The sequence below is a fragment of the Corapipo altera genome, unplaced genomic scaffold (genome assembly GCF_003945725.1).
Source record: "Corapipo altera isolate COAL_440 unplaced genomic scaffold, ASM394572v1 62, whole genome shotgun sequence".
Taxonomy (NCBI): domain Eukaryota; kingdom Metazoa; phylum Chordata; class Aves; order Passeriformes; family Pipridae; genus Corapipo; species Corapipo altera.
In genome coordinates this window covers 4497434-4512663 of record NW_020884894.1, presented here as the reverse complement: position 1 = coordinate 4512663, position 15230 = coordinate 4497434, and the positions used below count along the sequence as shown (strand labels likewise).

General features: G+C 51.2%; 1 protein-coding gene across 4 annotated transcripts in view; it reads right to left on the bottom strand.

Moving 5' to 3' along the window:
* Positions 1-2362: 2362 nt before the first annotated feature.
* Positions 2363-15230, bottom strand: part of ANKRD11 (ankyrin repeat domain 11) — a 134679-nt gene continuing 121811 nt past the window's right edge. For all 4 annotated transcript variants that reach the window (XM_027646983.1, XM_027646984.1, XM_027646985.1 and 1 more), the window contains exons 7-13: positions 14396-14538; positions 13538-13685; positions 6053-12780; positions 4851-4949; positions 4617-4760; positions 3933-4025; positions 2363-3133 (exon numbers count right to left, since the gene is read on the bottom strand). In XM_027646983.1, the coding sequence (XP_027502784.1) occupies positions 2948-3133; positions 3933-4025; positions 4617-4760; positions 4851-4949; positions 6053-12780; positions 13538-13685; positions 14396-14538 (7541 nt within the window). In that variant the 3' untranslated portion in view covers positions 2363-2947. The remainder of the gene's footprint in view (positions 3134-3932; positions 4026-4616; positions 4761-4850; positions 4950-6052; positions 12781-13537; positions 13686-14395; positions 14539-15230) is intronic.

Sequence of the window (15230 nt, the reverse complement as noted above, 5' to 3'; positions counted from 1 at the left end):
CCCCCCCCCCCCCCCAAGCCGCAGTTCACGCCCCAGCCCCAGCTTAGCCCCCCTTCCTCCACGGCATTCCAAACCAAGGCACCCTCTCGGTACTGGGGGACCCCCAGACCAGCTGGTGTTGGGGGTGCTGGGGTGCAGCTGAGGGTGCCAGGACCCATCTGTGAACACCCACAAATGCATCGGGTCCCCCTAAACCTCAAAAGGGGCCAGTGGGATTCTGTGACCTTCCCCCAGGAAGGGAACTGGTGGGCACCCAGTGCCCCATTACCTTGTGGGAAGAGCCAACGGAGCAGTTGAGCTGCAAATAGTGGGGTTTTTCCCCTCTTCTTTTTAAAATTTACTCACAGACGTGATTTCTGGGGGCAGCAGCATCGCTCGGGTGCTCAGCTCCGGACCTGCAGCAGTGGAAAAGATTCCGTCTGCAAAATCACATCAAAAATCACATTGAAAAATTGCACCTACAAAGTCACACTGAAAGAATCACATTACAAAAAAAAAAAATCACATCTGCATTTCTTCGCCTCCCTTCATGGGATCTGCACCCATGGACCTGACTGGGAGTAACAGTGCTGGGAGGAAAACTGACCCTGGAGACTCCCAAGGCCACCAGTACCATGATCAGATGAGCCCACAGGACGTTCCTGCTTTACACACTGATAAAAGGCCTCTCCGTGCCTGCAGAGATGAATTTAACAGAATAAAGAGCAGGGTTGGAAATTAATTAATGTATTTGTGGCTGCTTTCTTGAAGCCCCTGACACAAAAGAAGCCCCCAGTCCCAGTGCACTAGTTGTCCACCCTGATCCCACAGCCCAGGGCAAGGATGGGGGAAAAAATCCCTCTGGCGGTAGGTGGGAAATTGGCACTGCCCATCCTGCTGCAGCTGCAATGAGTGGTCCCACTGCAGTGATCCCTGATCCTGGTGCCAGCAGTGCCAAGGCAGGAGCTGGGCGTTGGGGAGGGGAAGGTGGGACCCTCCTTGAGACGTGTTGGAGTGAAACCCTCAAGGTCCCCATGCTCAGACCATGGAAAATTCCACAACTGACTGCAAAGCTGGTGGGAGCGCAAGGGGGGAACCAGCTTGGGGGCTGAATCCAGGGCCCCCCCTAGTCCCCCCAGCATGGCCTCACCAGCAGAGGAAGAGGAGCCAAATGGCATTTGGAATATCTTTGCTTCCCAAAGTGGCAGCTGAGACACTGAACCAGCACGAACATCCAGGAAAATCCAACAGAAGAAGCTGGAGAAATCAGAGCTGGCATCAGGGGTCCACAGAGGCTACCCCTCATCCCAGCACATCAGCCTGGGGACAGCAGCTGTGGGCAGCTGCCCATTGGGAAAGGCTGGGCAGCAGGTGAAAGGAAAGCACAGAAGTCTTGGATAGGCAGGTCCAGCTGCATCCCTGAGCTGACAGTCAACTTTGTCCCCTGCATTAAGCCCAGGCCCACCCTGGGCCTTCTCCAGACTCTGCAGCCCCAAAGAGCAGCTCCTCGGCTCACAGTCACTACAGGGGCTGTAAACTCACTAGCCTGAGCCCAAACATTCTTCATGTCACACTGTGACCCCCCAACTGGCATATGGTACGGGGGGGGCTCCCCTCTCCCCATGGTCCTCCCCATCACAACCAGCTGAAGGGTTTCTAATCCCACTGGACACAAAGGGGCAGGGAAAGGGGAGAAAACCAATATTCAAAATCACAGAACCATGAAATGGTTTGGGTTGGAAGGGACCTCAAAACTCATCTTGTTCCAACTCCTGCCATGGGCAGGGACACCTTCCACTAGACTAGGTTGCTCCAACCTGGCCTTGAACACTTCCAGGAATGGGGCAGCCACAGCTTCTCTAGGCAACCTTTTCCTTGACAGGGAAAGTGCTGCCCAGGGTGAACTATAAATACAAAGATAATTTTAATTAATTTATTTATTTCTTTACACATAACTGAAAGTGATGTTACAGTACATAAGTTATTTACAACTGTGCAGTAATGTGTTGCAAAATAAATTATCTAGAAGGCAGCAAAAGTACATTGTTAATGTATATAAAAACTGTACAGCATTTATGGGATACAATTTTTCTTTATATGAGTATTGGCTCTGTAGTGTTTTCAAGTTATGTTCTCAGAAAGAGAAACGAAATGCCCAAGATTAAAGGAAAAAATATATAAACCACGTGGATTTTACTCCATTAAAAACACAGTTGGCAAAGTCCTTTCTCTGCGTCGCCGTCTCCCCGGCCGTGCCGCCCCGGCGGCTCCTCTGCTTGTCCCCGATGGTGGCAGCGGCTGCTGTGGGCACATCCCGGAGCCGTCCCCGCTCCAAGCCGCCGCTGCCCAACTTGGACACTGTCTTTTTGTTGCTAATTGGGGATTTTTTGTGACTTTTTTTTGTTGGTTTTTTTTTGTTGGTTTTTTTTTTTTTTTTTTGTAGACATTCCCATTGTTGGAACGAGAACCTCAACACCCCCCCCCTCCCCCCATGGTTTCCTACTGCAGCTTCTCCGAGAGGAGATCCGCGCCCGGTGGAAAACAGAGAGCTGGAAATCACGGTGTTCACAAGTACATGGTTCACGTGGTTGCTGGCCCCGCTCAGCAGCTTCTGCAACACACACACGGTGTCCTTGGCCTCCTCCCTCCGCGCCCTGGCCAGTCTCGGGGCCGCTGAGTGCCCGCCGCCGGCACTGCCCGGTGCCTCCCTGCCGCAGCCGCCGGTGGGAAGGAGCTGCGCCCGGCCCGCTGCCCCGCGGAGCTGCCGTCAGTCCGGAAGCGAGGGACATGTTGTGAAGAAAGTGCAATTATTTTTTCTTATTGTTTTGTTTTCTGCCGATAGCTGCTTCCTCCTCCTCTGACCAGGGATTCATCAGCAAGCGGTAAAGGTGAATGTGAGCTCGACCGCCCGACCTCGGAGCGCTCCCGTCCTTGCCAGTGTTCAGTGATGTCTCCTGGGGTGGAACTGTCATGCCGGCAAGAGCACGAAGTCATCGTTCACGTCGACCATTGGCACATAGAACGAGGGCACCTCGTTCACACAGAGAGATTTGTGCCCTGCGGGGTCCAGCTCCTGCACCTTCAGCTGCCACTCCATCCTCTGCACCGCGTTCAAGGCAGCTGCTTCATGTTGCTGTCGCATGAGCAGGCATGTCTGGATTGGGAAAAACCAATGGGAGGTGAGGGGGGAGTGGGAGAGGGCAGGAGAGGGTCCTGCTGCCCGTCCCACCCAGCAAACCCAGGGGATGTGCAGCCACTGAGGTGGGCACAGCACCAAATGCAGTAAGGGATGCCACACACAGGACAGCTGGATTTGGGATGTCTGCTGAGCTCAGCTCCAGCAGGAGCTGGGGCAAACCCAGAAGCTTTGGGTTTGAAAGGCTTGGAAGTACCCCAGAGCACGGACCCCACCAATGACCACTTTGGCATAGTCCCCATTGGTCCCCACAGGGACCTTCTCCCTTCGTTGGACCTGCCAATCCCTTCCGTGTCACCAGCTGCAGCACAACTGTCCCTGCTTCCTTCCCGTGCTAGAGTGTGGCTCTCAGAGTTTTCTGGAATCACTGCCCAGGCTCCTGACACCCTGAAGGTTTTGGGCTCACTGCAACACATGCTCCTGGCAAAGAGCAGCCCCTGAGGGTTCAACCGACTGGGAAAGCTCCAACCAGAAGCATGAGGGGGAATCCCAGCTGAATTCAGCCCCAAGCTGAACCTGCCTCCCCTCCCCATTTTTGGAACCAGCAGAGGCCACTGTGCTCCCCAAATCCCTGCTGAGGCTCCCAACGCTCTGCTGTGCCACTCATGGGAGCATCCCCACCATGCAACCCTGCCCTGACCACCTCACAACACCCACTCTGTGCTGGAAACCACTAAGGCAGCTTCCAGGCTCCAGCCACAGCCGGGACCCTTCTAGAATGCCCCAGCCCGGAGCACGGGGCTCCCAGGGCTCTTACCTTCATCCGATCGTACTTGTCATCCACATCCTGCAGCCAGGAAATGAACTGTCGTGCGTTGAAACGGTCTCTGACCGATTTGTTTTCGTCTCCCTAAGGAAAGGACAGCAAAAGGAATGACACGAGGGATTATTTTTGTACTTTAAGCCGTTACAGGTCTCACAGGCCACATTCAAACCCCTCCTGGGGCACACACTCCTCAGAAATGAGGTGCCTGCAGGGATGGAGGATGGAGCATGCTTCTTCCAGCTGCTCCTGAAGCCCTTTCCAAGGATTCAGCCTTGGGTGGGGATGCACATGCCTGTGTGCACACACTCCCTCTTTTAACTTGCTTTGCAGAGAATCTGTCCATGTCAGCCCATCACAGCACCTGCACCTCCCTGTCTCCTTCAACTCATGCCAAGATCACAGCAGCACAGACACTTGGCTGGGAAAAGCTGAGGGATAAACCAAAGCTCCTGGATCAATACACAGGTCACTAATAAATCCCAGGACCCTGTTGCTACCCTCCTGCAGTGTAGCAGTGTCATGGCTCTCTCCCCTTCCTTCCACAGGAAAAGACCCAGGGAGTAGTAAAATAAACCTTTCCAGTGTGTGAGATGATCCTGATCAGGAAGAGTAAAGGGTCCTGAGACTCACTGATAAACTTCTGAGACACTTCTCCCCACCGAGACAGGCACTGACCTGATTTTCTAGAGGCATGTTGTACACCTCGGAGTCCAGCAGCATGGTGCAGGCACTGAAGGGCACAGCCTGGTTAGCGATGGTCCTCGCTGCCCGGCAGTGAACCCTCAAGATCTCCTGCTCGCAGGAGACGATGAGCTTCTCCTGAGGAAGAGCAAAGCAGTGAGTATGGCAGCCTCAGCCTCCCCAGCAGAGGAAATTTGGGCCCTGTTCCCCACCTGAGTGCCCCCTTACCCGCTCTATGCTGTGCTGGAGCCGCAGCTTCCCCCGGACGGCCTCCTGCTGCTTGAAGAGCTCCTTGAGCGGCTCGGCGAGTGACGGCGGTGGGGCAATCTGTGGGCACAGGGTTAGAGCCAGAGAGTCAGAGCCAGGATCACTGCTGGGAGCAGAGCCTGGGGTGCTGCCAGAACCCTGAAATGCACATTGGCCATGGAGTTGGGGAGGGAGCAGGGGACACCCCATGGGGTATCATAGCGAGAAGGTCTGCCAAGGACAAGATCCTGCTGGTGCTCAGACCTTAGTGAGCATGAGACAACAAGGCAAAAGGTGCCTAGTGCTGAGAGCAGAGCTCAGCCTCCAGAACTAGAGCCTGAACCCCTCCACGTGCCTCAGGGCAGGTTGTGCAGGTGCCCAAGCGTGTCTGATTGTTGAAGAACCACTGCCAGGAGCAGTCTAGCCTCAGCCCCGCGATGGGAGCCTGTGTACCAATCTATCCTGCACCTTCTAGGGAGCAAGGTGTTCCTCCAGCACAGTCCCAGCTCCCAACAGAGGAGCAGGTTGGTCTAGGAAGTCTAGGAAGGAACAAGACGTGAACACAGTGCCAGGGCCAACACCCCTGTGGCAGGAACTCACAGCCTGAGGTCCTTTGCCCTGCGCACAGCAGGGAACAGAATCTGGTGTGGCCAGTCACACTGACCCTCCTCCATCCAGATCCAGATTTACTGCCTGCAGCACTAAGATTGATGCACTTGTATTAGTGAGGCCATTCATCAGCACAGCAGGGAAATGCTGGTCCCAGTGCCAAGTCAAATAGCAGAGTTTGGGAAAACAAAGGCAGGAGTTAAGAGCTATCCTTTTCCTCTGTTCCAGGCTCATTATCCTGTTACTACACTGCTGTAAAAGCAGTTTAACCTTCCAGGTTCAAATCCACTGGATTCATACAAACTTTGCTCTAAAGCCTGACCAAATCTCGGGTCCCTCAGCACAGCCCAAGGTCTTCCCTGCAAAAATGCAGCATCTCAGGGGTTGCATTTAACACACAGCCATGGACTTATCCAGGCTCAGGTTTGGTGTCATATTATAAAAGCAGGTTAAAGCCACAGCTGGGACATGTAGGCATTGCAAGGGTGGTCACAGGGCATGGAGGAAAACTTGGCTGTGCCTTTTGCAGCGAGGGAGGGGACAGTCCCTGATGCTAAACAGAGAAGGTGACTCACCACTGGAATATGGAGCTTGCTTAGAGGTTTGCCATCCAACAGGTAGGAGCCTGTGTAGGTGACATACTCAGCGTAGCACTGTGGAGCTTGGGGAGTAATATAGCAGAGGATTTTCCGCTTCTCCTCAATCTTTTTCCTGATCTGGAGGTACTCGAAGTAGGGGTTGGACCTGTCACTGTGATACGGTTCGATGTCATCCAGTTTTATCGCATCCACAATAGCTGCCAGTGTTTGCTGGATCATCTCCCTCGTCTGCTGGGTGGACGTGTTGATCTGCTGCTGCAGCTGCTGGTTGGAGCGCTGGAAGCGGCGCTTCCGCGGGTGCTGAGCCTGGGAATCTTCCTCCTCCGTGATGCGGCCTTTGGCACGTGTGACGGGTGCGGACACGGGAGGAAATTCCTTCTCGGCTGAGGCGGCATTCTGTTTGTTTTGGTTGGCGAGCATCTGAGCCCGGTTCCTGGTAATCCGCTGAGGAATCTCTTCTATTTTGGGTGGTTTGGGAGCTTCTGCTACTGGTTTTTGTATTGGTTCCACAACTTCTGGTTGAGCATTGCCCGGAGGTGTGTCCGCCTGGGATGATGGGGCCTGGTTCCCACCACGGGTCGCAGCACTGTCCTGAGGAACGGCGCCCTCGCAGCCAGACACGGGCAGGGGACAGGGCTGGGAGCTGCTCTCTGCCACCCCACCAGCAGATGACAGCTCCTCGTGCACGGTCTCCACCTCTTTGCTCTCCACCTGTGCGGACTCTGACGGGGTCTGCTGGAAAACCTGCGTTTCCAAGTCCTCCGTTCCTTTCTCCTCAGCCACATTCAGCACCTCTGAGGTGGTTTCCTGCACAGCCACTTCTGGTTTCTGCTCCTCTGCTGGTGGCTCCGTGTCCACGGGCAGGGTGGCCGCTGCCTGGCTGGCCGGTGGCTCCTCCGGCTCGCCAGACGCTATCACGGACGTGCTGGCTTTGATGATCCCAGTGCTTGGCTCCGAAGCTGCTGTTGGGCTTTCCTCCACTGCCTCTGCCTCGGTCATCTCCGTCTCTGCAACGTCCTTAGGCTGGAGTGGCAGCTCTGGGAGCGAGAAGGGGCCAAGGTCCAAGTCATCCTCAGTGTTGGTGAAGGGATCGGGCCACGTCACCGCCTCCTCTGTATTTGTGGGTGCTGTGTTATTGTTTTCCAAATAGTTGTTTTCTGGTGCGGTGACAACTTCGGCCTGAGGTTCTGCTGGCACACACGGGGGCTCTGGAGGGATCTCTGGTGCTTCTTCTGGAAGAGGCTTGCAGTTATTGAAGAAGGTGTCTAACCTAGTAGGGGACATGTAAGGAGCCTGCTCTTCGGCATTCGCTATCTCTCCAGGAACTGCTTCCTCAGCATCCTCCTTGACTTCCTCCAGCCGTGGTTCAGACACCGACAGAGGGTAAGAGATGGGAGAAACGGGGTAGGAAGTCTCTGTGGGAATGAAGGCTACAGGCGCAGGATGAATCGGTTCTAGGGAACAGAGTGGAGGTTTAGGGGACTCGGAAAACCTCTGGGGAGATTTCATCAGAAGTTCAGAGCCCATGGACCAGGGCACAGGGTGCTCTGTGGGGGTACTCATCAGGCTAGGGGGAATGGTGGTGTCTGGGTTTCGGGAAGGAGGGTTATCCCAGTCTATGTTGTTTTGTTCTGGCATACCCGAACTGAAATGGTTTTCTTCGATAGGTGGTAGGTAGGTGGATTCTGGTGGCATGATGGAGGCGGTGGCTTGCTGCTCCTCCGTGGTATCCAAGGGCATGCCAAGGTCGGGGGGAAGAGCACTTTCCACTGAAGGAGCCAGCAACTCATCTCTGTGTGAAGGGGAGGATTTTGCTTGTAAACCAGAAAAAACACTTTCAGGCGACTGGGCGACCCCGCTGACAGCTCCTGGTGCACAGTGCAAAGCTTCCACTTTGGGTGAGGAAACTCCATAATCGGGGGAGTAATACCCAGGAGATAAACACTGGAACTTCTCGGTAGGAACAGAAGGAAGGGGAACTTTCTCCTCCATTAAATGCTGCACTGGAGAGTCATAATTTGATGTCGCCGGGACGCTTTGCTGTCTGAAAAACTTATCTCCGACGCTGAATTCTTCTTCAGGCGCCCTTCTGATGTCCACCGAGATGGAACGATAGAGGTTTGTGGAGGGGATGGTACGAGTCGGGGTCTGACTCGGGTTCTCGGGGAGCCCACTGGGAACGTTGGTGTATCTGTCAAAGAAGGATGGGGAGCAGGCGTTCATGGACATGGTGGAGATGGGCAGTGAGTGCTGTGAGTCTGCGCACTCGAACATCAGGTCCGTGTAGTCCTCATTGCTGCATGACGGAGTCCTGGGTGTCTGCATCACCTCCTCATAGCTCGGGCAAGAGACAACGGATGCTGGGGTCGGGACGCCCGTCGGTCGGTTCTGATCTGGCCTGGGAGACGCCGGGAGGATCTCCTTCAGCTGAGGACCCGTGATCCAGTCCTTGGAGTCTGTCCCCACGGCAGGCTGTGCCTTGTTTTCTGGTGACAGTATAGGAGTCAGCGGACCCAACTCTTTGAGTTTCTTGTCCTTGAGCTGAGTATCCAGCGACAGCGGTTTCTTTGTGGACAGATCCAGACTCCTCTTCCGCACATCTTCCGAGTTCTTAAGCTTATCCTTTAACTTGGGATCTCCGGACCTGTGCCGCATTTTCTCCATTTGTTTCATTCTCTCTTTGTGCCTTTTGTGGCGTTCCTCAATCTCCAGGTCTTTCTGGCTCAGCATCCTCTCAAAGCTGGTCATCATCAGATCACCATCTCCCAGAAGTTTCTCCCTTGGTCTGGCATCCTTCTTGCCACTGTCTTTGGAAATGGTTATTTTCTCATTTCCATTGCTTATTTTTATGGAGTCTGATTTGTCTTTGTCTTGGTTCTCCTTGAGCTTCTCCTTCAGTTTGGTTTCGCCGAATTTGAGGTTGTCCTCCTTGGATTTATCTTTAAAGGTGGTAACTTGAGGCCCATCCTTGTCTTTGAGTGTTGACTTCGGCTCATCTTTGTGATGTTTAAAGAAACCATCTGCATGTTTGTCTCTATGCTTTTCCTTTTCCTCCTTCCATTTTTCCTTGTGTTTATCCCGCTTCTTTTTCTCTTTAGCTGTGTTGATGGTGCTGGAACCATAAGTCTTTTCTTTTTCTGCCTTCTTTGACAACTCTCTTTCAGAATCATTTTTATCCTTCTTTTCAGAAAATAAGTAATCAATGCTCTTCTCTGGTTCCTCATCAGCCTCTGCTTTCATGTTGTAGGAAGAGCCAAAAGCCTCCCCATCCACAGAGAAATCTTTTTCGTAATGAGTAGAATCCTTTCTGCTGCTGGAGTCCTTGAATTCTTCTGTTTTTTCCTTTTTCTCTGTTTTCTCCTTCTTTGCTTTTTCCTTCTCATGACTTTTCTTTGAGGAAGATGAGGAATGTCGGTGTCTCTCCTTCTCCTTGAGTTTGTCCTGCAGGCAGGGTAAAGGGAGAGAGTCCTTAAACTTTTCTTCAGCAGCATCAGCAAGAGAAAGGTTTGAAGACTCAAAGAGGCTGGTCAGTCCTGGCTCTTGCCCTCTGTCTGTGAAGCTGTCAGAAGAGATCTCGCTGATCTTGTCATTGGAGTCATCCCTGTAGTCATTCAGAGCCTCCTCCTCCAGTTTCTCCAGCAGGCTCTTCTCTGACTCCCCTCCTTTTGAAGACTTCTTCTCTTTGGAATGCTCTTTATCCAGTTTCTCCTTATGTTTGCTTTTCACCTTGTCGTCACTGGTGTGTTTCTTTTCAACCTTTTCTGGGAGCTTTTGTTTGTTTTTCTTCTCCTGAGTGGAATCTATGGACATTCTGTCCTTCCTGTCCTTGTACTTCTCAGTGGAGTCTTTATCTTTCTTCTCTTTGTGTTTCTCAAAGGAACTCTTCTCCTTCTTCTCCTTTCCCCCTTCTGATGTTCCTTTGTCCTTCTTTTTCTCCTTGGACTCCTTATCCTTCTGCTTCTCCGAGTGCTGCCGGTCGGAGGAGTACTTGCGGTGCTTGTCGGGGTACAGCTCCTTCTCGGCAGCCGCATCGTCCTTGTCCTGCAGACTGTCCAGGCGATGCATTTCGCCCCCAGCAGAGTCGCTCACTTTGAACCCACTCAAGCTGTAATCATCCCTCTCGTCCTCACTCTCATCCGTGAAGATGTCAGCGATGCTGTACCAGCTCTTCTCCTTGCCTTTCTTCTCATCCTTCTTCTCGGAGAAATCCTCACGATCCGTGGAGAAGTTTTTCTCTTTCTTCTCTTTCACTTGGTCAAAAGAACTCTTCCTCTCCTTATCTTTGCTGTGAAGATCTTTGTACTTCTCCTTAGTTTCCTTCTTCTCTTTGAAGCTCTTCTCTAGTTCTTTGTCCTTCAGAATTTTCTCCGGAGCAACTTTTTCATTTTTCTCCTTGTCGCCTTCTTTGGATTTTTCCTTGTATTTTTCTGGCTTCACCTTTTCTTTTTTTTCTTTATCAGGAGCATCTTTTTTCTCCTTTTCCTTCCCAGAATGGTGCCTCTCCCAACTCTCCAGGGTTTTCCCACTGAATTCAGGGTCAGACTTATCCTTGAAGAATGTTTCACAGCCATAGTCTTTGAAGTCATCTCGATAGGGTTCCTCCTGCTTTGTCTTGGGATCTTTTCGTTCTTTGGAGCCATCAGAGGAATCTTTTCTGTCTTTGTTGGTTTCACCTGTATCTTTTTCTTTCCTCTCCTTGACAGTCTCCACAGAATCCTTCCTTTTCTTATCCTTTTCTGGCAAATAACTGGGAGTAACTTTGTGTCTGTCTGTTTGGTCCTTTTTCTTCTCGGAGCTTTTCTCCACATAGTCCCTCTCCTTTTTCTTTAGGAAAGTGTCCTTTTCGTTCCGCTTCTCGTTGTATTCCTTCTTCTCCTTTGTTTTATTTTCCTTTTTCTTATCTTTAATTTCCTCTTTCACAGGTTCTATGATTAGTTTTGCCACGGTGTCATTTTTAATCTCCCTGAAATCTGTTACTGGAGAATCCCAGCTGTCTTCACCCTTGAAGTCAAAGGATGAATCAGAGGACAAGTCTGAAAACCACCTCTCCTGCTGATCATCCGAAAGGCTGAACTTCGTGTCCTCGCTTTCGGCAAATTGGGTTTTGTTATTAAACTCATCAAATCCAGACTCATCCCTGTAAAGTTTTTCTTTTTTGCATTTTTCTTTCTCCTCCTTGAAGGATTTTTCTTTCTCTAGTTTAGAAACCTTCTCCTCCTTCAGTTCATTCTTTTTCTCAGATTTGGACTGCTTGTCCTTTGACTTCTTCTTTCTGTCCTCTTTGTGTATTCTTGGCTTCTCCTCCTTGGGAGATTTCTCCTTGACAGGTTTCTCTTTTTCTGACTTACTCAATCCTTCTCTGAAGGATTTGCTCAGGTCTTTACTACCATCTTTGATTTTTCTTAATGATTTCTCCTCTTTTGAGGATTTTCCAGTCTCATCTTTAAACAACCACTCCTTCTCCTCCACTTTACCTTTGGGGAGCTTTTCCTCCTTCTTACCATGTTCCCGCTCATGCTTTAACACTTTCAACTTGTTTTCGACTGGATTTTCTGTCTCTACTATCAAGCCTTTCTCAGGTTTTTGTTTAGAGTCCTCAAACTCAAAAGAAAATGTTTTGATTATTTTAATGTCTTGGCTGATGGGACACTGTCCCTTCTCCTTGTTTTTATGTTTGTGTTTTGTTTTATGCTTTTTAACAACCTTCCCCTCCTTGTCCAGCTTTGGAATTGCTCCATCCACATTGCTATGGAATGAATTCTTTTTCTCAGAAACAGCGTTGTGGGGGGTGTTTTTCTTTTTGTGCTCTGGTTTCTTCCTGACTGGCTTTAGTGACTCTAAGCTCGAGTCCTCGGACGAATAGTCTGACTCGCTTGTCAGCCTCGTCCTGGTGGAGTCCGATAAGGAACTGACATCTGACCAAGCTGGAGAAGATATGGTTTTCCAATTGTCCGTCCTCCAGTGCTTGGAGTGCTGTTCTGTAAGATTGGGATTATGTTTCTGGGATGCTAAACTCCCATGAGAAGAGGTTGATGAGGCAGACAGAGAGTTAAACAAGGAGGATTCTTTTAGCACTAGCCTCGAGTCCTTTACACAGCTAGAGCTCTGGAGAGAGTCTCTATCATCCTCCTCACTCTCCACGTTTTCACTCTCTGATTCAGAGGAACAAAATTTGTCATTTTTTTTGCCAAACCGAACCTCTTTGCTTTTCGTCTCCTTCTTCCGCTTCTTTTTTACTTTGCTTTTCTCCTTCGGTGCCTTGGTGCTGGCGGGCTCCCGGATCTTGCTGCTGGGCAAGATCGAGTGGGTCGAAAGGCGCAGCTTCTCTCCCGTCCCCACAGCCACGCTGGTCTCCTCCTCGTCCGAGCTGTCCGATAGGATGCGGTGGGCAGCTTTCTTTGGTGTAATTGTGTTATTTTTAGTATAAGTTTTCACTTCCATTTTGGGTATGGAAATGAAACTGTTTGCTTTAGTCTCTTTCCTGTAATCCTTTTTCAGCAAATGTTTGTCATCGACCGGCGGGACCCGGTCCTGTTCATCATCCTCATCAAATTCATACTCGTCCTTCACTGGCGTGATGGTTTTAGGCGGCTCCTGGGCCTTGGGCTTGTGTTTCAAACCCTTCTCAAACTCTGAGTCTGTGTTATTGCCATCAACGGAGCTGGAGGGAGCAAAGGAAGGGGCATCCTCCTCTTCTGAGGTCTCTGCAGAGAGAGAAGAACAGCGTGTTAAAGGTTGTGAGAGGCTTTGGGGTCTACGACAGACATGAACTACTAAGAACAATCCTGGTACCCTTTGGCCTCACTCAGACTTTGCCAGGTTGGCAGCCAACAGCTTGGAATGCCAGGTTGGGATATGCTTTAGGAAAGAACAGACATCCTGGCTCCAACCTGCATGGCGCGCTCCTCAAAACAAGAGCCTGAGTGTATCACGAGAACTTTATAACAGGGTTATGGCTGCACGCAGCATAGGTCAAGGCTCCCCGTAAGACTGGGAACTCTAGCTCTAATTAAAACCTGCAGTGTTTCCCACAACGGTGGCACTGGTGGGACAGGCTCTAGCAAGGACAGACTGGGAGCAGAACCTGAAACACCAGTGCTGGGACAGCCGAGGGATGGGAACACATGGCGGACACGCAAACCTCCTCCTCTCTGCGGAAATTACCCATGTCTTAAAGGTAAGACATCCATTTCCCTGCAACTGGCTTCCAATCCTGCATCTTGATTGTCCCAGGGAAGGGATCTCAATGTTGCCTGTTAGGGCAAACAGCTCCCGGAGCTAAAGCTGCTGGTTATGTTGTCTGAATTTGGGTTACAGCTACAGGTGGGCTCCTGACCACGGCAGCAGCGTGTGGATATTCTGACAAGAATCTAAACTTCACTGTTCTTTAATGTCTCTGCACTAACAGACAGCTGCAGGCCACAAACATCACTGCCCCGGCCCCAGACAGGTCAGTCTCACCTGTTGAGCTCTCCTCGCTGGAGGGGTATGTGGTCTTCCCCAGGAGCAGATTCACCATGGTGGGAGAATTCGCTACTTTTAAAGGTGTCTCGCCCTTCCTGTTGCTTTGATGAGGATTCCCTCCATAATGTAACAACAATTTCACCACCTGAAAAGAGACACTGAGGCTTGAAGAAGCTCGTGATGTTTTGATTCCAGGTATTTTGTAGAACTTTCATACAAAACTATAAGGGGAGTGTCCTCAGGACATGCCTCATGGTACTAAGAGTCAGCAATTAAAAAGGAGACAAAATCCAGCAACATTCCCAGGGAAGCAGTAGAATCATTATCCCTGGAAGTACAAAAAACATGCAGATGTGGTGTTTAAGGACATGGTTTAGTGGTGGGGCGTGGCAGCATTGGTTAATGGCTGGACTCGATGATCTTGGAGGTCTTTTCCAACCTTAATGATTCTGTGATTCTAAGAACCAACCTGCGCAGGAAAGAAGGGTGAAGAACAAGACACAAGGCCGTGTTCCCTTCCCAATTCCTGAGGAAGAATGAACTATCTTGTGTGCAGGGGAACACCAAGTAAAACACACAACAGCTCTGGGGCAAGGAAATACACAGAATCATTGTGTTAGAAGGGACTTTTAAGATCACCTTATTCCATCCCCTGCCATGGGCAGGGATGCCTTCCACTAGACCAGGTTGCTCCAAGCCCCATCCAGCCTGGCCTTGAACACAAATTCCTGCCCACTAAACAGCAAATGAGAATTAAATAATCAGAATCCCCGTGTTTTCACAGTTGGCTGCACGAAGCACAAGCTTACAAAAGAGTCCTTAAAAGCCCAGCAATGAAATCCAGCAACTCCCAACCTTGAAGTGCCCGTTGTTGGCTGCGTCGTGCAGGGGGGTGTCGTCGTCCAGCCCCTTGGTGTTGACCTCAGCACCCGCCGCGAGTAACTGCTTCGCCACGTCGTAGTAGCCCCGATTACACGCCTCGTGCAGCGCCGTCCAGCCTGCAGGGAGAGGGACACTCAGCACACGACAGCACCTTCACGGAGACACACAGACTGGGAGAGTCACCCCCAGGCACACAGGCTGCAGGTACCACTGTGGAAGGGGGGGTGTTGCTCTGATGGCCAAGTTGGCTGTGTTTGTCCGGATGCCTGTGAAGGAAGGAACCTGCAGCTCTGCCCTGCTACTCCAGCCAGGCACTCATAGAATCTATCTCACGTTTCCCTCTGGTCACACCATGTGCTACAGGCAGAGCATCTGCCACAGCGGACACGGCCCCAGGAGATGGAAAGGGAAAGTTTTATGTGAGAAATGAAGAGAATTGCTGCTGCAACGTGAAAGACAGGTCTGAAATCCTTTCCTCTTCGTAGAATCACGGAATGGTTTTGGTTGGGAGGAATCACGGCCATGGGTAGGGACACCTTCCGCTATCCCAGGTTGCTCAAAGCCCTGTCCAACCTGGCCCTGAACACTTCTGGGATGGGGCAGCCACAGTTTCTCTGGGCAACCTGTGCCAGGGCCTCACCACCCTCACAGGGAAGGATTTCTTCCCAATATCCCATCTAACCCTGCACTCCTTCAGCTTAAGGCCATTCACCCTTCTCCTGGCACCACATGCCCTTGTGAAAAGTCCCTCTCCAGCCTTCTTTTAAGCACTGCTTAAGGTTTGGCTTTAGGTTCCAACTCCTCTGTA